Genomic DNA, 27,662 nt, shown 5'->3' with positions numbered 1-27,662 from the left:
CACAAAGTTGTAAAAGTAAACAATAAACATATTTTTAAATGAAACATGAACAGTCACTCATGTAGGATCTCTTTGTAAAAAGAGCTAAAGTTAATTGAAAGGGATTTTCATTGATAATCTGAAATTCCAGGCCAATATTGTCGACATTGTATCTTATCTAACTTATCAAACTAATATGGTATGTATAATGAATATACAATCTTTCATATATTGCAAGAGACTCATATTTCCCTTTGTTTGGGGGTTATCTTGCAAAAACTTCTGCAAAAAAAACAAACAAACAAACAAACAAACCACTGTTCAAATCAAAAGAAAAAATTAAGACATGTAATTGCAAAAAGGACGTAAATCACACTTGTTTTCAATTGTTACGACCAATAAGGTCGGTTACTATTCGTTGTTCAGAAGGTTCGTTATTTCGAAGATTCGTTATTCTGAATGTTCGTTAATCCAAATTTTTTAAAGTTAATCCGAAAAAGAAATAAGGTTCGTTATTCTAAAGGTTTATTCGTACGCACTTTTTTTCCAATTTCGAATCAACAAACCATAATTATTCACTTTCACGGACTATCGAACCTTCGGAACAACAAACCTTATTTCATTTTCGGATTAACAAACCTTCGAAATAACGAACCTTGTTCCTTTTTCTTACTATAGAAACCTTCGGAGCTACGAACCTTCAGAATTAACGCCACAAAAATGGACTAAGGAACCCTATTTCATATTCGGATAAACGAACATTTATATAGGTGCACGGAATCTATGTTTGTCGAAATAAGGAGCCTTATCTAATTTTTGGACTAACGAGACGTCGGATTAACGAACTTAACCCCAAAATATGTTATTCAACTTAAATTCTTTCTTGTAATCACTGCACGCTCACACATAAAGATCGTATGTGGCAATCAAGTCAGTATTCTTATCACGAGCGATGTTTTGAAATGGCTGCATTTATTGGACCCCCACCTTCCTTTCCCCTGCTGGAAGTACAAAACGTAAGGCTGGATATAATGGCTGGAGCCAATTACAAATAATATAGGTGCGGCCTGGGCTGATGGATCTACATTGTATACTGTTTCTATGGAAGATATATTGGCGCGAGATCAAGATACCAACGGTTATCAAGACAACTATTTTGAGCAAAGCCTTATAAAGTATGAAGAATTAAAGAACCAAAGTAGACCACGCATGAACATCTATAGAGTCGGAATAATATTCGTATCACAAGAGAAGCAACATTATCTGAAAACCCTGGCAGTTGACGTATCATCTTTTGTGGTGTGATCAAACAACAAATGTTATGATCGTGAGACGTAGGGACCTCTTATTCGTGATCATGAAACATAAGAATAAAAAGAACGTGGCATTTTGTCCCGAGGCAACTTGTAGATCTGGCTTGCATGCATTCAAAGGAAATAAATGAGGCATCCAAACATTAATAATAATATTCTTTACTGCAAATCAGAGCAATGCCTCGATCCAGAATTTTACATATCATTGCCTTTAAAACTGACAGCGAACTACTGATGAAATAATATGACCCCCTCCCCCCTCCGAAAGGCATGAGTATAGTGATTTTGTTGTCTGTAACAGCGGTGATCATATTCCTGAATTATGTAGTGAAAGTGCATAATAAGAGTAAAAAGATTCTAATTTTGTATAGAAACATTTGCATGGAACACCATTTGAATGATCATAGGTCATGTTGTGTCTCTTGATATCATCTATAATACTTTATTAACAAAATGGACTTGTTGTGAACAAACAAAGTCTTGTTTTTATCCTTACGTACACCTAGATGACTACTACAAAGGAGAGATTTCCTTTTCATGGTAATCCAACCTATGTCTTAGCATTATTTAAACTATTAATGCACGAATATTATGTAAATACATTTTATAACTGACATATATACTTTTCAATTCTATACAGAAAATAAAGAGAGTAACTGAAGACTATTAATAAGCATTGTCAAGACATGTCTTCATTTTTGAAATTTAGCCCATGATTTTGGGGTTAAGGTGCATACTAGATAAGGAAGAACAAACATAAATGAACAAATGAATAAACAAACATAAAACCTTCAAACAACACAAAGCATAAATGATATAGCACAAGTAGGTTTGATTTCATGTCAAATATCCCACGCCAACAAGTGGAGGGAGAATACTTGCCTTCCAAAGCAACACAACAAAGGAATTAAAACAAAATGGAAGCAGGTTCTGAGGAAAGAATCCCAGATTGATTATCAACTATTGGTTTAAAAACTTACCACTGACCGTCTACAGGTGAATGTCCGTTAAACTTGATTCATGTCCTCAACGAAGATCACCTCCAAGCCTTACGAAAGGCGAACAAGAAAGCTTCATCTCTGACATAAAGATAGGGAGATTTCTTTTAGAACTAGAGTCATTATGCTCATATACTTTCAAGAAGTCCCCAGAGGGCTTTTTTCCCTTTCTTTTTGTGTCGGTCCCTGAGCAAGTATTAGTCTTTTACAACAGGTTTTATATTGTAACTTTGAACTTGAAGCCGGTTTTACAGGCAAATCGCTTTGAGAGACATCGTGCCTAGCACCGAATTGCAGATTCTTTCTAATGTTTTAAACATCAATCTCTTCGAAAATTACTTTCCAGTAAGCACCATTTTTCATGTCTTTCCCCTTCATATTTCAGAAGCACTATTCATTTCTCTTTTTATTGCTCCAACTCCTCGGAAGTGTCGCTGCCTTTCATTGAGACTACTTTCTTCATTTACTACAAAAGAAAATCGTTTTGTTCACTTCTGTATATCTATACGCCAAAGCAAAATAGTTCCGCCATTTTTCTTCTGTGGTGGTGTGGTTGTGGTGGTGGTTTGTGTGTGTTTGTGTGTGTGTGACATTCGTAATATTGACAGTGTGAAATTTATGTTGTCATAATGAAATTTGTATTATTTTGCAATTACCTAATTTGCATATGATTGTTTATATAAAAGAATAAAAGATTGACAAAAATATAAAAAAATGCTTTAGACAGGGAGAAGGAAGAAAGATTTATGTACAAAATTCTTTCTTTTTCATTTGTAGTATTGACAATGTGGAATTTATGTTGTCATAATGAAATTTGTGTTATCTTCAATGTCATGAATTAATTTGTATATTGTTTATATGAAAAAGAAAGACAAAATAAAAGATTGACAAAAACAAAAAAGTGTGTGTGTGTGTGTGTGTGAGAGAGAGAGAGAGAGAGAGAGAGAGAGAGAGAAAGACTTCTATTATACTATTTTTGAACATGTTTTGTCACCAAATAAACCTAATGTTTTAATTTTTATTTTCTTTGATAGAATTAATTGCAAATGTTAAAAATGGTGTATCCTTTCAGGATTCTGACCGTCTAAAGGAGTTTTAAATTGTGTCACCGAGGAAAGTTAGAATCGATAGCATTTTTTTTTCATCAGAATGTTGTAGTTACGAGTAAATATTAAACGTACTTTTCTTTAATACGAAAAATCGAACGGTGGGAGGTCGAGAAGATAACACTGCTGTAAGAGCTCTGACAATGGTCCTGGCAATAATATGACATCACATGAGAATGTTAAAGTCACGAAAGCAAAACGAAGAACATAGGATGGCGCTGTTGAGTGTCTGCCTACATAAGCATGAATTCTTCTTTGTGAGGCTGGATGTCTCGATCACGCAAGTCCCATTATTTTCTAGGCATCGGTGTTGGGACAAACTATAATGTGGCCAACAAAAGATGGCGGTATACAGTGTATTGAGTCACGAAGTGAGAGCTGTTGGTTTGGCTGACGGGTTTACACCACGGAATACCATCTGATATTAAAGTCAACGTGCTGATTTACAAATAACGTTTGTCATCACACAGCGTCTGGTTAGGAATATAGCGATAAATACTGCCTTTTCATCATTTAAATCGTTTCATTCTTGTGTGTGGGTGGCAGAGTAACTTGACGAGTCGATATAGAAATACAGATGGGTATTATCACAATTTGGATAATTTTATCGTGCTGAGACAACGAGATTGTTTGACAGTCGTGTTGACAACACCTGCTCAGAACAGCTCTATCACACTCAGTATGAATTCACAATACCGCCTTTGATAACTGGCCTGTAGCTCTCCAAACAACCCTACATCTGGGATTTAAATTGTTTCCAGAAACTGGTGAGCTGAAAAGTTAAATGCTGAGCCAAAATAATAATAACAATAATAATGATAATAAAAGAATTTAATATACTAACTGTGTGCAAATAGGTATCCAGTGGCTTAAAGAAGATAAAGTGACAGGAGATACGTCACGAACGCACTTTGGGTGAAATAAACTGTTAGATTTATACATCTCGTACAATAATGACTTTATGATCTCTGCCTTTTTTTTTTACACTTTCTGCGTTTATTTCTATACACACAACTTGCTAAATCATAAAACAGGTTTGGTTTTCTTAGTCATTTCTTTCTGTCAGATGTATCAATAACATTCAATGACTACAGATAGATACATTTTTTTTTTTTTTTACTTCTGTTACATCGCTTTGGGCAGAATATGTAATGTTCACATTTCAATGATATTTCTATAACACGCGTGCGATACTGGACAGTAGCTGCTGCTAGTTTGCACGCACGCACACACACACACACACACACACACACGCACACACACACACACACACACAGGCCCATCCCTAACAAAAAGACTAAGCGCATGAGTAGGCCTACATATTATGTAATACATTATGCAGGGCTCGACACTAACGGTGGCCCGGTGGCCCGGGGCCACCAAAAATGAAAGTCGGGCCACCAAATTTCAAAAAAGGGCAAATTTGGTGGCCCGCCTCGGGCCACCACAATTTTTTGAAAAGTATGTCAATAAATTCGTAACTTTTTGCGCCGGAAATTAGCAGTTTAATTTGTTTAAAGGATGGATGAAAAGGATTGAATGAGTGCCTGAGAGTGAGTGTTGCAAGTTTGTTGAAGTTTAATTTATGAGTAGATATGTCCAACTTTTAATTCTTACTATCATAAAACTTAAATATTTGACTCATAAAAAAAACCAGGACTTTTAATGTTTCTTATTGGTTTTTTTCGGGACACCAAATTTTTCTCTCGGGCCACCAAAAATTTGAAATTTAGGATTTTGGTGGCCCCATCGGGCCACCAAACAAAAAAGTTAGTGTCGAGCCATGCATTATGATATTATGTAATATGATAACTTGTAATACAACATAGGCCTACGTACATAAGATTATAGTAGAACTATGTCAAAGAGCACCATTTAAGCCTACTTCATTCCAGAGGACAGTAATCATGTTGTGCCCTCCCCCATCTCCCTTTCCCTTGTTTCTTCGCCATTCCTCCCAATTTACACACACAAAACGCACATCCACATAATAATCGTAGGTTACTAATGATCGGAATAGGTCAATTTGTTCTTTAATAAGGCAATCTAATATGAAAAGTTTTGTTTGTAATGTAGCTGTTTTGTAAAAGTAATATTCAATCACTGCTTATTGGTGAATTGGCTACCTGACAAAAGATTAGATAAGAAAGATTTGAAATCATAATGCTTTGACATGCTGTATTTTTGGAAGATCGTATGCTGGAAATATTAAACGTATCATGCAAACTCTTGTCCTCAATATGCTTATAAATATGTTTAACCAGACACCTGTTTTCTCGGTTTCTTTATAAATGCGATAGTACGTAAATAAAGTACAAATAAAGCAAGAATCTAGTCTATAATCAATCGGTCATTATCAAGAAGAGATATCATGTACACGAAGGGTATAGGTCCTAATGATTTAAAATAGTGTTTGCTTGTGCTCGATTTTAAAATCTGCTGTGATTCCAAGCGGTTAAATAACAAGGTGTTATTAATCCAGGGTAGCCTCTTCAGTGTTGCCACTGCTCTACCAGAGGGCCCTGCCATTATTATTACCCCAGCGTTGCCAGGTACCCATTTATACACCTGGATCAGGGACATGGTGGGTAAAACATCTTGTCCAGGGACGTAAGCACTGGGCGGGATTCGAACTCGGGTCCTCCGATCGGGAGTCGGGAGTCATAGCCACTGTGCCACAGCGCCCCCACATGCTTGACACACATCGGCAGGATCAGAGGAGCTTTAGCTGTAAGCTAGAGGAAAGTGGGCGAGTGGAAGCAATTAAAATCAGATCCAAAGTCCGGTGAAACTTGGTGCCAAATCAAACAAATAACCAGGCTGAAATCTAATCGATTTCATATGTGGTGCTCCCATAGTCGGGGAAGATTCATTTACTGATGTAATCTGCCCATAGAAGTCAATTGCTTTCGAAAACTTATGAGATGAAATGTGAAAACTACAGATCTTTCAAAAATAAAAGAATCAGTTCTCTACGTGGCGCGAAGACGTCAGTACTACATAATCACAGTGACATGTTTTTGTTTTTTCTCCCTTCTCAAAATTGCTGTCCAGGGCAGCTTAAGTATTATAATCCCTATTAAAGAGTCCTACAACAAACTATTTTCTTTTTATATCGCTATTTTATTCGGATAGCGGAAGTACTAACTTTCACGTCGTCCTTAAATTTTCACCAATCTACACTTGATAATGATTATGCTTTCCTGCTTGCATTACGATAAGTTGCTCTTTGGCATGTTATCAAATATGTCTATAAAGGTAGTTAAATATACTTCAAAATTTATTAGAATTCCTGCACTGTGACCAACTCATATGACATATGCACAGATATCTGTACATATACTGATGACGCAGACTTTAAGGAGAATGAAACTCAAATCTATGTTGATTGAGAACGGAGAACACATCAGTGGACATTGAGGAAATCGGAAAATGCGTTCAAATCTTTATTAACATTTTTAGTTTTAGTGCCGCCGTTATATCAGACGAGAAGGATACTACATTACATGACGTCAAGCATACACGATATAACCAAAATACATAAAAGTCAACATTTTCTATCACAATATTAAAAAAAAAATCTGCTCCACTTACCTCTTTCATAAAACAGGGGAAATTACATTTCCCTTTAACATATTATTATGCTTTATCAAGAGGAGGGAATGTGCACTTTTCATTTTTTTTTTATAGTCCCCATTTCACGCAATAATTGCATTAAAGTTTAAGTTGCGGATTCGAGAGTGGGCGAATTGTCAGCGGTCATATTTTTCGTATTGTCAGCTTCTTTCGGAGCACGTATGATTATTGTGCTTGTGTCTGTCTGTGTAAGATCCGCTTTCAAAATTACAATTGTGACAAACGAGTACATGTACAGGGAATTTATCATTTCTAGCACATTTTATCAGGAACGAATTTGAATTTTAAAACTAAAGCAGCCAGTATGCGCTGGATATTCTTTTTTTTTATAGAGAGAGAAAAAAAAACCCATCTCAGACTTTGCACTCTTCCGAGTTTCAAACTAAATTTAACCTTGATGCAACCTCTCTCTTATCCTTCCTTTACCTGCCATTTTCCCGGTTTCTTTTTTTTTGGGGGGGGGGGGTGGGGGTGGGGGGATGTAATTCAGTGAAACACAATGCACGTATATATACACAATCCAACACACTTGTTCTACTTCCTAATATAATAGACAGAAGATTATTGTGTTGAAAATGTTTAGTGTTTCGACCCAATTAAGAAATCCTAAAACCAAAGACCCCTAAAATTACTACATGCAACTTTGGGATACGTCTGCAGGATGACACGCGCCAAATCTGCTCAAATGGCTTGAAGGAAATGATGAACAAGTTAATATCCCTGCCCCCCCCCCCGCCAATCAGAAATTGCTATTTTATAAAACTTATGTTTCCCTGTGGTGTAGGTCTATCGTCACACAAATCACTTATCTGGTGCACTTTATACTTCCGTAACTAGATCGTGCAGGGGAAATGTTGTAGGTACTGGACAATATAGGCCCTACTTTGGTCCCACTCATGGGCCTGTTGGGCCCGTCCAGCCACCCCCTCCCCTCCAATGAAGTATAATAATGCTTCTTGATCTAGAGAAAATGGCCGGAATTTGGTATTTTTGAGCCTAGACCTACACCTACGATGGTGACTTTTGCCATTTGAACATTTCTTTTCTTTTTACCCCCTATCCAGTAGACTGATCCTGCATGCTCCACGAACTACTAATGGGAATATTAAATATTATTTAGCAATAACAAGCCCAACCTGGATCTTGCTACATCTAATCCGGTACTCACTTTCCCTGTCGTGAAGAAGATATCATCTCAACCTTTATCTTACATTTGATAAGATTGACGATAAAAAAACAGAAAAGAGATACTCTTGTTTAGTACTTTTGCTTATTTGGATGGGGGTTGATGGAGAAAGTTTTCATGCTGCCTGTTTGTTGGCCTCATAGAAACTCTGTAAGTTGACCTCACCTTGCAATATATGTTTGTTATGGAGTAAAAAAGTTTCTTCGTGATGGTCTAGAAATCAACGACTATACAAGTTTGCGGGATCATGCACCTGCTTCGAATGAGCACCAACAAAGCGATCATCATGGATAGTTTCGGAACCTATCGACAACCCACTGGGGCTATCATTGGCTGATCACAGCCAGCTCTACCAACAGCGAGCGAGGCATCCCTGCGCGCGCAGCCGCAATAGCGTCTTATCTTGTGTAGAGAGAGCTCGCCCGCTGAAAGAAAAGTTTCCAAACTTCAACTGTACAGCTGTCACTGTGTTTATCTCTCCGCAGCATTATTGCACAGACCAGACTGCTGGCCTCAAAGTCGTGGACGTACTCACCTCGCCAGTGAGCCAGGCTGGTGGTGTACACAGTGCCCACCCCTAGAACCTCATCTCTTGATGAACTGATTGAGTTTTAGTGTTCCATCTCTTTTGCTGTCTTAAAGCGTTAATGCGATCTGTATCCCTGACACTGGTTGTTACTAGTGTTCCTGGCCTGGATCATGATGGATTCTAAATTTGTCAGCTCTATTGTGCTACTCGGTGTGCTGGCGGCTGCACTACCGCTGCTGGTGTCAGCTACCTGCCCCAGCCGATGCCTGTGCTTCCGCACTACTGTCCGGTGTATGCACCTCGACATGCGGCGAATTCCGACGAGTGTGCCATCTAACACCCAGATCCTGTAAGTTGAATTATCAGTCTTATCACTCATGTCATCGACTGTTTTGACGATCTAGCATGATGTCAAATACCCAAGAATAGATGCAGTGTTGTATTGGATTTACTTGATTGCTTGAAACATCAAGGAGCCTTCTGCAATAAGGAAATTCTGTGAGATGATCTCATTAAAAAGTTTCTCATATCTTTATAAAGTGGGTCGTGCAAGTATGATAATTATTGTCCGGACTATAAATGTGCATGTCCAAAATCCAATCAGAGACCATAGTCAATTTCATATGCAACTCTCTAACATGTGTTCCTTGCCACTGTGTATTAAAGGGATGGATGATGTGAATGAAGCCACTTAGACTGTGAGTGTGATTTCTCAACACAGCAGAATTAATGAAAGTTTACAGTCCATTTTGCAGGCCCATCAATAAAAATCATATTTGTACACTTAAGTACATGCGTTCAAAGATAACTGTTCACCCATATCTTTATTTCTGATCCTGAAAGCCTGAGTACAGGAGGCAAGTTCCAGTTAAAGGGTATCAGGTAATTTACAAGGGTTGTCGATCGTGTCGGGATCCGGATTGCATGTGAAGTCATGAGCTCACTGTTGGGAGTGCTATGTGGTTCGATATACAATGGTCAGAAGGATGTTTGTCAGACGAAATTTTGCGTATACAACTGTGACAATTGTGATTTGCCAGACTTCCCACCTTTGAGGTGCAGGTGCTTCCCTGGTCATATGACCCCACCTACATGTACATACACAGACTTTAAGTACAACAGTGCCTCATACTGCAACCCCATAGACTTTATGCAGGAACCACCAAGGTACTGCTGGATTCAGTGGGTTTCGATCATAATGTAATCATAACTCACATTATCCATGATGCAGTTAGCAGTGAGGCACAAAAAGAGTATCTTCCTTTTTGGCAAGACTTCCTTTTAAAATGTTCTCCCACGATACATTGTACCCTACCACTTACCAAATGTATACTTGCCTGCATTAAAGCTAGGGTATCGTAGAGTGTTGTGGTATTCATTGTGAAATACACTCGTGCACACACTATGCACATTGCTATGGGTAAAGAATGTCTTGCCACATTAATTAGCACAGTGACTATGTGCACTAAGTTCGGTCTTAGCGTGGCGCTCAGCACACAAGACTAACGGGGGATAATTATCGATAAAGCCAAATGTTCGTAAATTGCAATCTTCGACATTCACTCTCGTCTCATCAATTGAGTATACCCACAGGAATCTGACATTCTGTGCTGACGATACAAACTTGGTAATAAGAACAATGGTGGCACACCTTTGTGATGTTTCAGTCTGCTAATATGTCATTTTTTTTTGGTGACATTGGCAGAAAAAGAGGAAACTAACTAAAAATGAAAGGAAACAAAAATCAATTGATTGGACGGACCAGTGAGAGAATGAAGTGTGGATGATGTCTTTTCTCTTCTGAATTCAAACCCTGGCAAAGTTCTAGACTTGAGCGATTTTTTTTATCCCCTTCATGTGGTAAACCTGTAAGTTTCTTTCTACACCAGTATTCTACCATCATACCCTCGTACTACAGAAGCCATAATTTGTTTTGCCATAAGAAACAATTTCCAGTACTGGGGCTTACTTCCTATATATTGAAATACTAAGATGCTTGAAATAGCATGCATGAGGTTAAATTCAGGTCACTCATTAAAAAGATATTAAAAGGGCTCTGAATGGTATTGCAATCCTATTTCGATTACAGCCAGTCTGTTTTACTGACACCACTGTTGTAGTCTGCAAAATTCAGACCTTATGCTCAGCTTTGCAAACTACATTGTGACACCACACACAGAGAGCTCTCTCAGTGTTGGGGGGGGGGGGGGCATCATAATCTACGTAATGTATGGTCCATGGTTCTGTCAATATTTCCGCATTACCCACTAAGTATCCTCCAAAGTACTTCGAGATTGATTATCCTTCTGTTTTAATGATCTCTTGCTCTTAAATAGTTCAGGATCTTTAAATGTCAATCAAATGTCACTTTGCAGCATTGTTAACATGTTACATGTTAGGCATATGTAGATTTACACATAAAACCAGAAATTTTTGCATTGCAATGCTGATCATGATAATAGGTGGGATTTTTGTGTACACACAGGCAAAAATCTCGAGATTTCAATCGCGATACAAATCTTGAGATTTGTATTCCGCTGATTCGCATACGTGTACGTGTGAATCCAACTCATGTGGCTCTGTCTTTCTTTGTGAGAGACTTGGTCAAATAACAACAACAAAAGTGCAGTCCACAGACAGCTCACTTTCTTCAGGACTATTTGAAGACACCAGGAGCCATAGCATTGTGTGCACATTGAATACCTGGGCTTATTGTACTTTGAACAAGCCAGTGAACTTGAAATTGTAATTGTGTTGGTTTCCCCCCCCCCCCCCCCCCATATGTGCATGAATAGTAAATTATGCACTGTTTTGAATTAGATGGTTTGATTGATATGTCATGTATACACAGAAAAGCTCAGTGACAAAGTTCCATGAAAGCCGATATAGGGCAGTGTCTACTATTTGTTTTATAACAGACATACTTGAAAAGTATGGTACTGTGGTTTGTTTGAGGAATGTAGGGGCACTGTTTTGGGACAAAGAAATACCAGAAATGGATTACATGTCAACCTGCTTAGAGTTTTAGTAAAGTTGTGATGTTAATGTGATAGTTGTCAATTGCCCAGTTTACAATATAATCTTCAATAACTTCACATTTATTAGATTATGATCAAAGCAACAGACCAGCTATTCCCCCCCCCCCCCCCCCCGACACACACACACACAGAAGAGAGGTCAAAGTATAACGAATGTTGTTAAAGCTACACTTTAAACACAGTTTGACTTAAAGAAAATCATAATTTTTCGAAACAGACTTCTAGAATCATGTTTTGCCTCCTCTGGTGGTGGTGAAGACTGCCTAAACCGAGTTCTTCACAATTCTTGGTGCATATTTGTAATCTGAACCATTTAACCTCAAAGTACAATTTGTATGTTTGAGGACGTGGTACTTCACTTTGGTCTTCATCCTGTATTGGTGAGTGGCATGGAGTGTATTGATATTTGCATTTCATGTATGTGATTGACAGGATGTGGCATTTGCGACAGTAGGCATTTTCACATCAGCCCACTGCTTCGAAATAGCGCGCTATTTTCTGACTTGGGAAATTAACCCGATCACAAAATAGCATGCTATTTGATAATGTGAATACAAATTAGCGAACTAATTGATCAAGAAAATTTCTCGAGTCCAACTTGGGAAATTTCCGAAATAGCAGGATTTATTAATGCGAACTAGCGCGTTATTTGATAATGTTCGGGCTGATGTGAATAGGAAATGAAATAGCGCGCTAATTTGCGATCGTGAAAAATATCTCGAGCTTGGATTTTTTTGGAGCTGATGTGAAAACGCCTAGTATGCACCACGGCAGATAGTGGTTTTCAAGATGGAGTCATTTTACCATGTGACTGAACACTTGGCAATTCTAAACACATAAGTGTATATTAGAAACAAATCCTTGCTACTTTTATGAATTTAAAACCTCACATAATGATGCTCTTGATGTTTTGGTAAATAACTCTGAAATCATCTGCAAAGAGCTCCTCATTTGTTTTTGTTGAACCTGTGAAGACAACAAAAAAGTCAATTTGAATGTTAAAGGGTGTCGTGTGTACAGTTCTGGTCAAGGTGAGGATTTGGCATTCATGTTTTGCGAGATATTCAGAAAGGTCCCCTCTATGAGATGTCAAAGAGCATGCAATTCTAAGGGGTATCAAAAGTTTATTTGATGAAAATCGGTTTTGAAATGGCTGAAATATATTCATAAACAAGGTGAAATAAAGAGATCCTAATAAAAGGCGTGGCCTGTCGCCTTTTATTATTATCATCACTTTTTTTGATATCTCAGCAATTTGAAAACCAATTTTCATCAAATAAACGTTGAATCCTTCTTAAAATTACATGCTCTTTCATATTTCATTTGGTTTCTCATTATCTCACTTAGGAATGTTCAAAACATGAATCCCCACCTCAGCCAGTACTGTACAGTCCCTTTAAGTGTAACATACAAATGTGTATGTATGCGTAGTAAATATTGATGTTTAAATGAGCAATTCATTCATAGAGTACAATGCTAGCACACAAACTCAGCTGTTTTAGAGCACATGGCATCACACATTACCAGATACCTGGCATGAAATAGAAACAGAAACAATGTGCCTGAGCAAAAGTCTCAACACATGCAGTAGTTTTTCACCAACATAGCAATAATAGGAAACCCAAAGGAGGAATTCTGGAATATGCCTGCTCCTTGAACTCGACACGTTTGAGTGGAGTATGCCCAATAGTGCTACAATGGCAAACAAAGGACCTATTGAGTTGGATAGTCTGGTAGAATGCTATGTACAGCAGTGTGAGCATGCCTAAAGTCATCTTTATGTGTGCCACTGACACAATTCCCTGCACAGGGGCTCCTCAGGGATGAGCTCAAATTCTAATTTGTCAACCATCTTAGCTTTCCCCTGACTTCATCACTATTCAGCTTCCTCCCAGTGGAGTCTAATCATTTATGAAGAAACATCAACAGATGATGATCCCTTGATATCTTTTCACCCTTGACCTCAATACGGATTTTATATGCAGCATACTGCTCAACATGGACATCTGAAAATCTGCAAAATGAATAAGCTGCTGTCTTTAAAATTCACGATCATGAAATCACAAAAAACCCAGTTTTATTCTAAACCTTGGTGTATAATGTCCATATACAATCCAAGGTTTTTCAGCTTTTAACAGAAGTTTTGAATCACTGCAAAATTACCGTGCAAATATCATCCAGATTTCTCAACCATACAATTAAGTGTATAGACCTACTAGATACAACTGTTATTAGGATAAATCATGCATACTATAAATCATATATTGAATTATATTTAAACTGTGAGCCTTGTACTCAAACAAAAAGATGATTCTGCCCTGCTGTATCTATTGCAGACATATCACACTTCTATGACAACAATTGAAATATAAATGCCAAATCAACCTTTTATCTATTGTGATTTTGTAGCAAATTGTGGAGGTACAATTATACATTTGTTTGCTGTTCAGAATGAATGCACACTGTACAGTGAATGGGCATGTACAATGTAGTTTCATAATGCAGGAACGGAAGCTGAAAATACTTCAAATTGTGTTAGGCAGCAAGGCAAGCAGAATTATTATCAATCTCTCCACTTGTCTATAAGGGAGGAATGAGGCATTTTGTTCGATTCAGAATGCTAATATACCCAATAGATATTTAGCTATTATACTATCGTAACTTTGCATCTACGATTTGATATTATCTGCCTTGACTATTCTATGGGAAATAATACATCTAAATATAAAGAAACTTGATCCAAAGAGCCATGTGATAGAAGTAAAAGCGTAAAATGGAGTGTTAGGGCATAATCTGAGAAATACATATATTCAATGTAAACAGTGTGATCGCATGACACAGTAGAATGACCTGGAAAACTGATCTTTATTGATTACATCATAATAACTCCTGTTTCATTTGACCAAAAATTGTTACATTCTACTCTTTCAGAACAGAAATATGTCATTAAATGCCTTTACTGACGTACTGGCGTTATGTTTGTACACATCATCAGTGACTGGGAAAGTTGAATTCTCTTCAGGAAGTCCTGCTGTATTTGTCATGTGAATAGAATGATAGAGAACAATTCTCAGGTGTATGACTACTGTATGACAGGTATTAATACAAATGTAAGTACTAATAAGGGAAGTCATTATTACTGATTTACTGACATTCGGATGAGGATTGTTGCATCTCTATTTATAGGTCCATATTATTCACTCTCAACAATATACTGATTCATCAACAAAAATCTTTGTTTCCTCAATCTTGTGGTTGCTTGTTTTTCTGATTGGGTTGTTGCCCACACATGAGAAACAATCACAAAAATGGTAAACGTACACATGTAGGAGGAAACTTGTCTTTAAAAACTTGTTTGTTAGTCTGGGAGACCAGACTACCTCAGACTGTGACAGTATAATGGGTCATATTGTGGTGAGGTTTAGCCATGAATGGCTGGCTCTGAGAACGCCAGACTCGCAGGAAGTTCTACCAGGCTGAGAGAACACAAAGGGGGTAGAGGCAGACGGAGTGAGATTTGGCTTTACCTCTCGATTATTCCCAGCCACTCATGCTCAGGAAAGCTCTTCTTTTGTTGAGATACTTCATACTATATGAAAGCTTGGATACAGCACATAGAATCAATTGATTATTTTTAGGGTGTAGAAATGGTCACTTCTTGGTGACCTGTGAATACATTGTGTCATTCTAGCAACATCGCAATCAACATAGGCCTACATTTTCAGTCTGCACCAGATCTTCTGTAGTGATAAACCAAACTATTGTAGCAGTTTACAATTTAGATATAAATATTCTGCTATGACATATTTATCGTAATTGTACTTTGATAAAATAAATAGAATTTACAAATTATCTTTCATTTTAAACCTGTAGTAGATAGATTCATGAGAAACCTCTTGAAATGGAGCATACAATTCTAAGAGGAATTGAAAGTTCATTTGATGCAAATTGTTTTTGAAATGGCTGAAATATGCAAAAACAAAGAGGTCTTTATGACCCGCCTTTCATTAGGACAACTTTGTTTTACTTTGGGTTTGGATATCTCAGCCATTTCAGAACCAGTTTTCATCAAATAGGCTTTAAATTGCTCTTAGAATTGTCCGCCCTTTAATATTTCACAAATGGTTTCTAATCTAGCAAAAAGTTTCCATCTGAATCCCCATCTTAACCAAAACTATACCATCCCTTTAAAGTGTAAACCTTGGATGACATGCATGGCTGAGGCTATTGTATCCACAAAGGCACAAATTTTCTCTTTTTTTTAATGCAATAAACTACTGTATAAGCTGTTGTTTTGGCGAGGGTTTAATTTTCGTGAATTTCGTGAATCACAGTTGGATTGTGAATCCATAACAACACATGAAAATGCCTCGATTGACTTGGATGATAGTGCATTTACATTTGCGTTGGCATCAAACTTGCGAAAACAACATCTCGCGAAAATGTCTATGGCCTCTTCATTTGCGAAAATATCTGTACGCAAAAATAACAGCATACAGTATTTGAATTTCACTTTTGCATGCTTCTATAATCACATTCACAATAGAATTTTGTTTGATTCTGAGTGTTATATGTCATTTGTATGGCTGGACCTCCAAAAGAAATTTGAGGAGGCAGGGCTTCATTTGACCTTGGTCTTTGTGTGCCCATATATTGAGATTTATGTTGGGAGCTGTTTGGTTAAAACTTTGGGCCTTCAAGAGTTTGTGCCATGCTACCCTATAATTGAATGTCATACATGTATTTAGTTTGCAGTCTGCATGGAAACTATTTTCAGCATCTAAGCAGCATGTGACCCTGAACGTGATTTTGGAACATAAAACATGAACCACGATTTAGGAAGAAAAGTACTGATGAGATCTTTTTGCCATGTGGTACATGTATGCTTAAGCTCACCCAAGGAGACCCTACCACTAGACTTCATGTTAGTGTAGTTAGCTGCTGAACATCAGAAATCTTCAAATAGCTTTCAATTAAAAGCTCCCATGGTTCATTTATGTCTCAGAAAGCAGACAGCAGCTGACGGGCCAAACATCTGTCATCTGTCATTGCATCTCACCTCAAATACTACCAACATCTCTTCGTACAGTAATTAAAAGTCAGTTTGCTACATGACTGATGTTGTTCCTTTATTTTATGTCTTTCTTATACATTCTTAAACAATGACATTTATGAAGTGTTTGTGAAGTTACAATTTCTTTAAACATTTTATCTTTGTTCAAAGGGACATCAAAATGATAAATGACATCATCTCTATACCACAGAAACAATGATTAGCCATCATATTCAACCTAATTTTCAAACAAGCAACAAAGTTAAGATAGCACTTTAGACAAATGTGTGTGGCAAACATGACTGCATGAATTATGAATTACAAATTGGACTAAAATTCAACCACACTTTTTTTCCATTTATTGACATGCTACTGAAAAAAATCACCCCCTTATAATATGAATTTTAATCACACTTCTTCAGTCTAATTAGTGTAAATGTCTTTAATTTGGCTGTAATGTGAAAATGGTTAAAAATTGAAGAGGCCACTTGGGCATACTACAGCATTCAACAAGGTTTGGTAAGTTTCTGTCAAAAAAATACAAATATGAGAGAAAACCTTGTGTGTTTGTATTTTTTTTTTTTTTTTGGGGGGGGGGGGGGGGGGGGGGCTTTACTTCCCTTCATCTCATCTGCCATTGCTGATCCCAGATAATGTATTTAATCAATATTCAGTACTTGCTTGTGATCCAGTACATTTTGGTCTCCCTGAGTGAAGGTACTGTATGTGTACAAAATGTTTATTCAATTTTCTTTAAAAATTTTCAAAGCGAAAGACTTGATAAAGAAAGTGTGGCTGTCCACCCACCTAAAAATGAACAGCAACAAAGAGAACAATGGGGGAAAAAATAACCAAGCTGGTCTCATACAATGAAAGGACAAGTTCACCTTCGTAGACATGTGGATTGAGTGAATGCAGCAATATTAATAGAACACATCAGCAAGAGTTTGAGGAAAATCAGACTATCCGTTTAAAAGTAATGAGTTTTTAAAGTTTCTGCTTAGTCACTGCTGGATGAGAAGACTACTACAGCTTGTGATGTCACATGAGTACAACGATATAAAGAAAATATAAGGACAATTCAAGATATTTTCACTTTTCTCGCATAATAAAAGAACACTTGACTTCCCTCTTTCAGAAGGCAAGGGGAATAATATTACCCTTAACATAGGTCAATGACGAGTTGAGGAAATGTGCACTTTTTTCAAAAGGTAAAATTTTGTGAAAATCTCTTTATATTTTCCTTATATCGTTGTACGCGTGTGACATCATACACTCCAGTAGTCTTCTCATCCAGCAGTGACTGTGCAGATACTTTAAAAATTCATAACTTTTGAACGGATTGTCCGATTTTCCCCAAACTTTCACTGATGTGTTCCAATAACATTGCTGTATTTACTCAATCCACATGTATATGAAGGTGGACTTGTCCTTGAAGGACGGAGTTCTGAATTTTTACTGTACAACAAACTTCTCTGTGTTCAGATAATCTGCATTCCGTAGACAAGGGGACAAGGGGGGGGGGGGTATGTAGTCCTGTGCAAAATGCAGCAGGTGATTTGTGTGTTGATAACGGACCATGAAACCGTGCACCTAGATTCAGGAGTGAGGATTGAGAGAGAAATGATAAAATGAATGAGTCATGACCAGGGGGAGGTGTTACAGACATTCATTGACCTGAGTCTGACTCCCCCTTTAAACCCTAGGAGGGAAGAAAAGCTTGATCAGGATGGCAATGGTCTAGGCTGCAACTGCCTGACTGGTTGTTTTAAGAAAGAATTTGGAATTTGAATTTGAACTTTTGAAAAGAGAAAAAGAGGACAAAAACTACATCAATTATTGCATGTAAAATGGCAGTGACTGCATTTATCAACTTTCTCATGTTTGAAAGATGTTCCAATACCCACTATCAAATCTCATTTGCAAATGCCTCTTGGAATGAGTTTCTCCAGTTGTTGCATTTATCAACTCTGTCATGAGTCGAGTGCTGCACAGTTCCATTGCACAGCATGACCCGAGGGGCAGAAATGCAAAGTTTGGCAGGTGAAGCTATAAATGCGTAAGTTCAAAACGACTTTGTTTCATATAGCAACTCTTCAGAAACATGTTTGTGGCTCTGTCGTTTTAGAAATTTGTTTCTTACCCCATAATCAAAACAGCTTTGTGTTTATCAGCTGCCAAAAACTTCCTGAAAGTTGTTTGAAAACCTTCATTCTGCACCAGAAGTGAGTTGCACACAGTTTTTTAACGATCCTGTTAAAAGTTTCCTTCTCCCTGCATCCATCTTGACAACATTGCAACATATTTGTTATTGATATTGGAAAACATAAATCATTTGCTATTGCAACTGTTTATGACTGTTTGAAGGCATGTACAGTGTTTTTTTTAGCCATGTAAGGTCTTTGCGCAACAGCTGTTACATAATATCAGTCAACAGTTGCAGGTAATTGGCAATAAGTAGCCAATCTGAAATGTTAATCTCTTTTTAAGAAAATAACTAAACAAAAATTGATACTGAAATCTACCAAAGAGATTGCAAGTTGGCAAAATTAGCCTCACCTACTGTAAAATAACTTGGAACAAGTATTTTATGGCATCTGTTGGCACATGCCAAATATTTATTTTTAGGAGCAATCATGGCTTAAGTGTTGACCATCAGTCCTGAAAACATGATTATTAATTGAAATTTGCAACTTTGAAATCTTCTACTTTTGATTATTGCATGAAACGGACTTTTCCTATTTTTTTTTTTATTGGAAAGAAAAATTTCATCTAGTTTTGAATGAGCTACTGTATAGCTGTGATGTAGAGATTTTTGTCCTCATTGCCATCAAAACCATGAATAGGGCTGTTTACATTGACCAGAAAATCAAAACAAAACAGGTATTTCTCACAGTCAGGATTTTTGTGGGAAGTTGCTATGTAATTGTTGCTATGCAACTACCACAAAACTCAGTGAAAAAATAGCAACCAAGAAAAAAAAATCCAAAATGAACTCTTTTACCTCTACATTTGGTTTTAGAAATTGTGCTTGATGTTGATGGTATCTTTGTTTTTTAATCAAGTTTATGTAAATGCTGGCTTATCTTTTAAAGTTGAAATGGTTACCTTGTGGTGTTCCGCACCTGCCTGAGGATTATAATTTTTATTTTCATTATTGTGTTGTTAATGAAAATGTTAGTTCTACTACAATTTTATTATTATTATTATTATTATTATTATTATTATTATTATTATTATTATTATTATTATTATTATTATTATTATTATTGTTGTTGTTGTATTTGTTGTTGTTGTTGTTATTATTATTATCATTATTATAATATGTATTATGATATAATTCTTGCCCACTGCAAGGGGCTGAGCAAGCACAGTGCCTTCCAAAAACCAGACTCCCACTGTTGACGTATACAAATATGTTTTTATAGTGGAGTCCGCTTTACAGATCCTTATCACAAGCACTGATGAAAAACAATGCCCCTGAAATGATATAAATTCTGAATGTTATCAACAGTAGATAAGTATGTCAAATAAACAGCCACCACAGGAATGTATTGCTATAAACCAGAAATTTTTCCATGCTTGAAACTTTCTCATATTTTTCCAGTCTAGAGCAACAATTTCCAATTTAGTAAAATGCAGGCAAAGTCAAATTTTTTTTTCTGCACAATGCATTGAATGCCCATGACAATTCATAAAAGTTTCATGCCACGAAAAAAGCTATCGGCTCCAATTCGCGAAAGTTTCATGCCATGAATGTTTTTGATTTTACAGTAATCTAGAGTATGCTGCATTGATTTGCATTAGGATAAATCAGTGTTTTCAGATTAGTGTGTTTGCGTTTTGTATGTTCTCTGTATATTGAAGTATGTGTACACATAAATTTACTGTATGAAAGATTGAGGGTTTGAGTGAAAATTTGTGTTCACGCTGACATGAATTAATACATTGAGATTATGACCAAACTTCTGACATTATTTCATGATTTGAAGACAGCCATTAAGGTACTCACTGAGCATAGAAACCAAGGCACCATGGGGTTGATATCAAACCTTCTGTCATTGATTCTTACAGATTCTATCCTTGATCAAAACTACCAGTAGGGTGAGTGTTTGTCCTTATCACTCTTTATTGCCCATTAAATGGGTCTTAAGGAGGTTTTTGAAGATAACATCCCCTGGAATTTTGTTTTCTTGATAAGTACAGCCAGATGACTCATTGCATGAAGAAAAACATGGCTAAATAGTAAATCAAATTATATGACTTACTCATACTGTTAAGGAGGAAAACTACTGACACTCAGATTATGCATTTTATGCCGTTAATATGTTTCATATGGGAAAGTTCAATCAGAAATATGATACATAATATTCTCTTTGTTAGTGTGATGCTGAACTTGTAAATATAGTCAAGAATGCTAAAAAAAAGATGGGTTCCATCTCAAGTCTTTTTAAGGAAAAGTAGTGTTTGTGAAAACTAGAAATGTCTGGACTAGAAGAATGCTTAACCAAATTATTTATAATTAATGTGTGTGAATTGCGTCTATCATTTTTTTTTTTTTTATGGGGGGGGGGGACTGTGAGGAAATATTGATATTGTGAAAATTGAATTTGTATCATGACACCTATATCTTAGCCCAGGTATATGTACATAGCTTCCCTTCAAATTCAGTGCATTGTTTTCTACCACATGGCCTGGCTTGACATGTGCTCAGTAATTTAACATGGCGCTTTCTCACTTCCAAGCTTTTGTCCTGGTTCTGTCATTCATATAGAAACAAATGCTTGGTTATTGAACACTTCTTGAAATAGTGCTTGGTGTGTCTGATGAATGGGGTTGTTGAGTAGTAAACTTTGTATGCTCAGGTGGGCTAGAGTGCCAATGTCCTAGCTTCACAGTAGAACTTGTGGTTTTGTGGGCTTCTAGATTGTTTGGCAGACACCCACTGTTTCACACTGTCTGTGAGTATTGTGCTTTATTCAGGAAGACAAAGGAAGAGATGAGAGACAAGTGTTTGGCATCATCCTTGCCTGCAGCCAAGAGTCAGGTGCAGAAAAATGAATGAGCAGTGTATATCATAGTTTGCTCCAAGAGAACACAAAAGCCCCAAGGTAGAGACTTGTAAAATAATCAACAATAAAATAAGGCACCTTCCTAAAAACGAAGTGAAAAAAATCAAAATGGAAAACCCACCTACGTTTTTATTTTCTTTAAGCATTCTTTGTGTTTTTGCGAATAAAAAAACAGGGCTCAGCACTTCTTCTTTTTCTTTCTCGTGATCCATAGGGGCTATTAAGATCTGTAGATTTGAAATTTTGTTGGCCAATAAAAGAAATAATATTTCTTATATTGGCCACAAAAATTTCAAATATATATTGGCCTACAATAGAATTAAACATATTGAACAGTCCATTTAGATATTAGTTGCCTGATTTGGTTGTTTTGTGACCCTAGGCCACCTCTTTGATATGTTGAGCTCTGACTTCTCACTGGTGTGTCATATGATTCTGTGTAAGCAGGAGGGTTATTGTAATGGTTACAAGTTCAATAGTTCTATTCTGCACCTGTCTGTGTATGGATTATATCCTACCACAAGGAGCTAAGCAGGTGCACAACTTACCAATATAACCCAGGTTTCTGAGAATTTCTTGGTTTTTAACTGATGTTAATGTCCGTAGATTTTATCTAGCACTCCTTATGTGACTCATCTCTGTGGTTGTCAAAATAATCACTCATGTGGTGTACGTTCATTTTGAGTAATGTTTGATACACAATCTACTGGAAACATAAGGTAGTAACACACAGATCTTGTTCTTATCTTATCTCGTATATAGATAGATAGATTATAGATAGATAGATAAATAGATAGAAAGATAGATAGTTAAATAGTTATATGGATAGATCTAGAGATAGATCAGTGAATTGGGGGGGGGGGGTTAGGAGGAAGAGATTAACAATGAGCGTGATACATAATTTAGTCAGTAATTATTTTAGTTTGAGATGGAGAACTTTGAAATTCACAGCATGTATATTTTATACAGAGTATGAGACTGTTGACAAATCAAAGGAAAGTTGATCCAAGAGATGGCAGGTATACATTCTAATGTGTACAGAGGATGTGATACTGTCAGAAGAGTATAGTTTGCTTCATCTCAGCTTTAGTAAGGTTCATTAAATATTCATGTGTTGAATAATCGTATTAATTCCAGAGCTGTGTCATCCTAGAGGATACCCTTACCACTTTTTGGGGACAGTTTGGCCTTTGATGCTGAGCCTGTTTTCATTTCAAACAAAGTACTGGAAGTTAGACTAGAAATGTAACAAGTTGTCATTGTCTGTAACATTGTACATTCTTACTCTCAAGTTGCAGCAACTGGGCAAGCAAGAAAGACTCCTGTCACACAAATGTGCCCGCCCTGGGGGCTGTCATTTTTTAGCAGATTGGAGATCGCTTCATGAACGAACAACGCAAGAACTTAAAGGCAGCATGAGTTGAGCTTCTTTCACCTGTTTACTCATGGGCTGGCCTGAAGTTAGCAATTCGAACTCATGGGCTGGCCTGAAGTTAGTAATTCAAAGTCTGTCAATAGAGCAAATGTTATGATATACTGTGAGATTTGATTATTAGTGTCCCTTGATCATAGAAAATATCAGTGTGGGACCAAGGGAGAATGGCAGATACATTGTAACTATACAATGCAACATTTTCATAATGCTCTCAGCCACCATGACAATCATGATTCAGGCCACCGTGAACCAAACGGGATGGATGTGAGACATCATAGGGGGAAGGGCTGGGCAATCGCGACAGGCCGTGATTGCTGTGGATGTTGGGGCAGTTCTAACTAAGTTTACACTGTCAAAAAAATTGCCAAGGCAGTCACGGTGCAGTGAGAAACTAGTGGCCATAGTAAAACGGAGCGTAATACATCTACAATACAACATAGAAGACCCAGCTGTAAAAAAAGAAGGCCAAAACTGGACTGCAGAGGAGTGGCCAAAATCCACACATGTTTTTCGTAGATGGCAAACGCACACACACACACACACACATACACACATACAAATGGCTACCTAGGTATCATATAACAAGTTTGTAAGGCAGGATTATTGAAAAGGTAGCTATAGTTGGAGTTGTATTTACACATAGCCATGACCAGCCTGAGACCACCTCCAGAGATGGAGTGAAACCAAGGAAGAGATGCCTCAAGGCTCTCTTCATTTAGGGGGACTGTTTACACCCACAGGGGTGTTTACACTGGCAGTCAAAAACATCCAGAGGTTTTTTTTTTTTTTTTTTTTTTTTTAATAATGGTTTGTTATTAGAAGTTTGAAGGCAACTACCCCCTATACTGCTTTTCTGCCCAAAATAAAAACTCAATCTCCGAAGTGCAGTTTTTTTTTTTTGAGACTCCAAAGGTCTTTTATTTCCTCCATATGAATGGCAGCTCACTGCTCACCAGTAGAATTGGGGTGGGGTTATATTCTCTCCCTCCATGCTCGTTCCTGTAGGCCTGCGTATTATGTGCAAGCATTCATTTCTTCTCTCAGAATGGATCCTGCGAATGCGGGCATCACAATGAGCATGTTTCTACAGAGCGATGAAAATTTGAGGTGATGCAAGGCGATGCGAGGTGATTTGCAGTGATACGCGGTGATGCGCGGTGATGCGTGGTGACACTTCGAATTTTTCCTTAGTAGAAACAGATCGGGTAGTGGCCGATGCGCGATGATGCGAGGTGCTCCGTCGTCCACCTTTTGAAGTGGTCGATGTACGGTGATGCGAAGGACGATTCTCAGTAGAAACACACCGGGTAGCGTAATTCGTGGTGTACCGGAAGTCTCGAAGTACTGGGAGCTTTCGCCTGCGCTTTTCAAATCGGTTCATCACACACTCCGACACTTGTACACACAGCGACCGTAGTTTCGCACACATTATGCCTTGTACCAACTCCTATTAAATACATGAGGTGGTACATGTGAATTGCGTACACGTATTCATCGTCTATTGTTTGTGTGCCCAACAGCCTATTATACTAGGCTATAGGCCTATACTCTGTTTTTCATTTTCCCATAATCGTATCGTCTCAAAGTTGTAGATTCCCTAATTCGTTTTCGGTGGAATACTAATGTTAGTAGTGTATGTCGGAGCCCCTAGAGAGCATTAACTGGACCCTAGACCTGCAATGATTCCAAATAACCAAGTAGCAGGAAATGTTGGTGAGGGGCATTTTGAATGGAAAGACTAAACGAAATTCAGTGCTTAAAGCACAAAATGGCAGTGCAGAGGCAGCGTGGCCCGATCTGTGACCTGAAAATACGCGACTTCCGGATTCGCCGCATTTTGCACGTCACCTCATAGCACATCACCGCATATTTTATTGCTTAGTAGAAACAGCTCGAGTGGTCGTAAAATACGAGGTAATGCGGGAGACAAAATTTGCGGTGATGCCAGGGATGTGAGGTGCTCTCAGTAGAAACACACTTTATTATGGTGCAAATGGCGAGTAATTGTGGCACATGTGCACAACTGACTTGAAAACCTCAAAGCTTCAATGGCGAGCAAACTCAGCATTTTGTTTAGGGTTTTCTGCTACGAAATCTTAGATCTGAAAACTTGCCTTCATTTAAATTGGGTTTTGCTAATGAAGCAAGGCCCTAATTAGCAGTGGCCTTGAGGCTGGCTGGGTTTTGTGATACTGTGTGAAAAGGGTCCAAGTTATGATCAATGCTTATGTTGTAAGCTGATGTTGTATGTGTATAAGCAATAACTTGTGTTCACATGATCACCAATGTACAATGTAGACTGTCTTGTCAGGTTCTATTTCAACACATTGTAGTTAAGACCACCTGTCTTCAATTAATTCGTGTGTAAAGATAGAGCATGTGATTTATGTGTGTGAACCCTGGATGATCAGAGTCAATGTAGATAGCTGTGAGGTCTTGGCAATGACAGCAGCCTGGCTGGCTAGCTGCATGACAAAAGCATTCACACACACCCAAAATTAATGGTTTTTGAAAAACAATCTTTGCAATGAGAAAACTGTTGATTATTGTGTGTGGACATAAAGACAAAAATGTTAACTTTGGAGATACGGATTGCGATGCGAAGACCAGTCCAGCTTGATATTTTGTTGTTGTTGTTGTTGAAAACCTGGTGATAAGTTGCCCTGTACATTGTGTGTGAACAGCACGCTAAGAGAAGATTATCACTTTTTAATCCCACAATGCAACTTGCCACACTAGATTTGCAAAGTCTGCTACCTTGGGTCACAGTCTGGTCATTTTTTTTTTTTAAGGCATGCAGAGTCTGGAGAAAGTGCTTTCTTTCGAAACCAAGTGATTTCTTGATTTTGTTCATTTCTTTGTTTGTTTTTGTTTTAGCTGTGTGTGAACCATAGTAAATAAAATCAGTTTTTGCATCAGCTTTCAAAACACTGATAATCTTGTGTGTGAATGCAGTTAGCTACAGTGTATATGTAATATATGAGGTCTTGGCAATGAGGGTTTTAATAGTTGGAGAGCTGCATTGATACTGCACATGGGCAAACTGAAGGCCTGGAGGGCTGGGGAGGTTTCCTCACAGCGCAAGGCTGATGGCCCATGTAGCCTTCCGGCTTCCTATTTGTCTAGTTTAGTGATGACCTGTTGTATAAAGGATGCAAAGAGCCAGCAACCAGTGATAACCAGACATAAAAACCAGGGCAAGCTTTTAAAGGAGGGATTCTTCCACTATTCCTTTCCCTGTTGGCCTATATTCATTGTACCATTCACCCCTCATATCTAAAAGTGACTGAATGGGATTGATCAAAGCTGATCCCATTTCCGTGACATTTAAGGTCTAGGCATAAATGACAATGTTACTTCTCGTTTTCCAATTCTGCAATTCTATGTTATGGAGATAATACCAAGAAAATTCTGTAAATTCTAAAGTTTTTATATGCTGAGAATAAGCATTGTCCAGAGGACAAAGAGAATTCTATAACTTCTAAAAGTTTTTGTATGCAGAGAATATTTAAAGCATTGTCCAGAAAACTGCTCAAAGTAAGGCATTGGGCCTTGTGTACATCTTTAAATATCCTTTTTAGATAGGCAGATGCATTGAAGTTAATTTTGAAGCTTATTTTACTGAAACAGTTTCATTGTCATTAAAAAAAATGTCAATAGAGCTATTAAATGAATGAAGTGTTGTCAAAGTGACCTCCTCAATGTACACACACTAAGAATGACCACTCATGTTCCCATAGGATACCATTACCACTTGTCCAATGACACACTTTTTTGATGGACCATTTGCTTTCATGTGACTGTTAGTGCTATAGCATTAGCAAAGAGTAAACCTGTGTGAGAGGTTGTGAGGTTATATTTGATAAATATGTCCTTTAATACTGGTTCAACATTTAGTTCTTGACTCCATACCTGCTGCACTAGTTTACCTGTTGACACTGCCGTAAATTGATCATTCCATCTGCACATTTTGACCCTCCCTGCCGTTCTTGATACGAGGCCAAGGTTTCATTACATTTCCTGGCTGAAGATTCTCAGGAAATTTATGTATTTTTTTCTTCTTTCCAAACAGAGAATCAGAGCATTGCTCCTTTTGACAGCATTTCTCAGTGAGTTACTGAGATTTCTGCATTATCTGCCTCATCCATGTGTTAAAAAAAGATGAATGTTTATCCTGTCTAGGACATTACTCTTTCTTTTCATTAGAGAAACAAATTTTCCTGCAGCTCGCAAGGATAGCAGCTCTGTTTCATGTTTCATAGTCATGTTTAAAGCCCCATTTTGAATTTCGTTCACTTCAAATTTCTAAGAGTAAAA

The 27,662-nt window shown here is 37.5% G+C and overlaps 1 protein-coding gene across 1 annotated transcript in view; it reads left to right on the top strand.

Moving 5' to 3' along the window:
* The first annotated feature begins 8,715 nt into the window (after positions 1 to 8,715).
* The window catches only part of LOC139742101 (peroxidasin homolog), a 105,166-nt gene continuing 86,219 nt past the window's right edge, over positions 8,716 to 27,662 (top strand). The window contains exon 1 of the mRNA XM_071652663.1: positions 8,716 to 9,096. Within this exon, the coding sequence (XP_071508764.1) occupies positions 8,918 to 9,096 (179 nt within the window). The 5' untranslated portion in view covers positions 8,716 to 8,917. The remainder of the gene's footprint in view (positions 9,097 to 27,662) is intronic.

The sequence above is a fragment of the Diadema antillarum genome, unplaced genomic scaffold (assembly GCF_040938485.1).
Source record: "Diadema antillarum isolate AM-2024a unplaced genomic scaffold, OU_Dant_1.0 seq00000980_RagTag, whole genome shotgun sequence".
In the NCBI taxonomy this organism is placed as follows: Eukaryota; Metazoa; Echinodermata; class Echinoidea; order Diadematoida; family Diadematidae; genus Diadema; species Diadema antillarum.
Note: the sequence above shows the minus strand (reverse complement) of the source record. Positions and strands in the feature narration are given on the sequence as shown.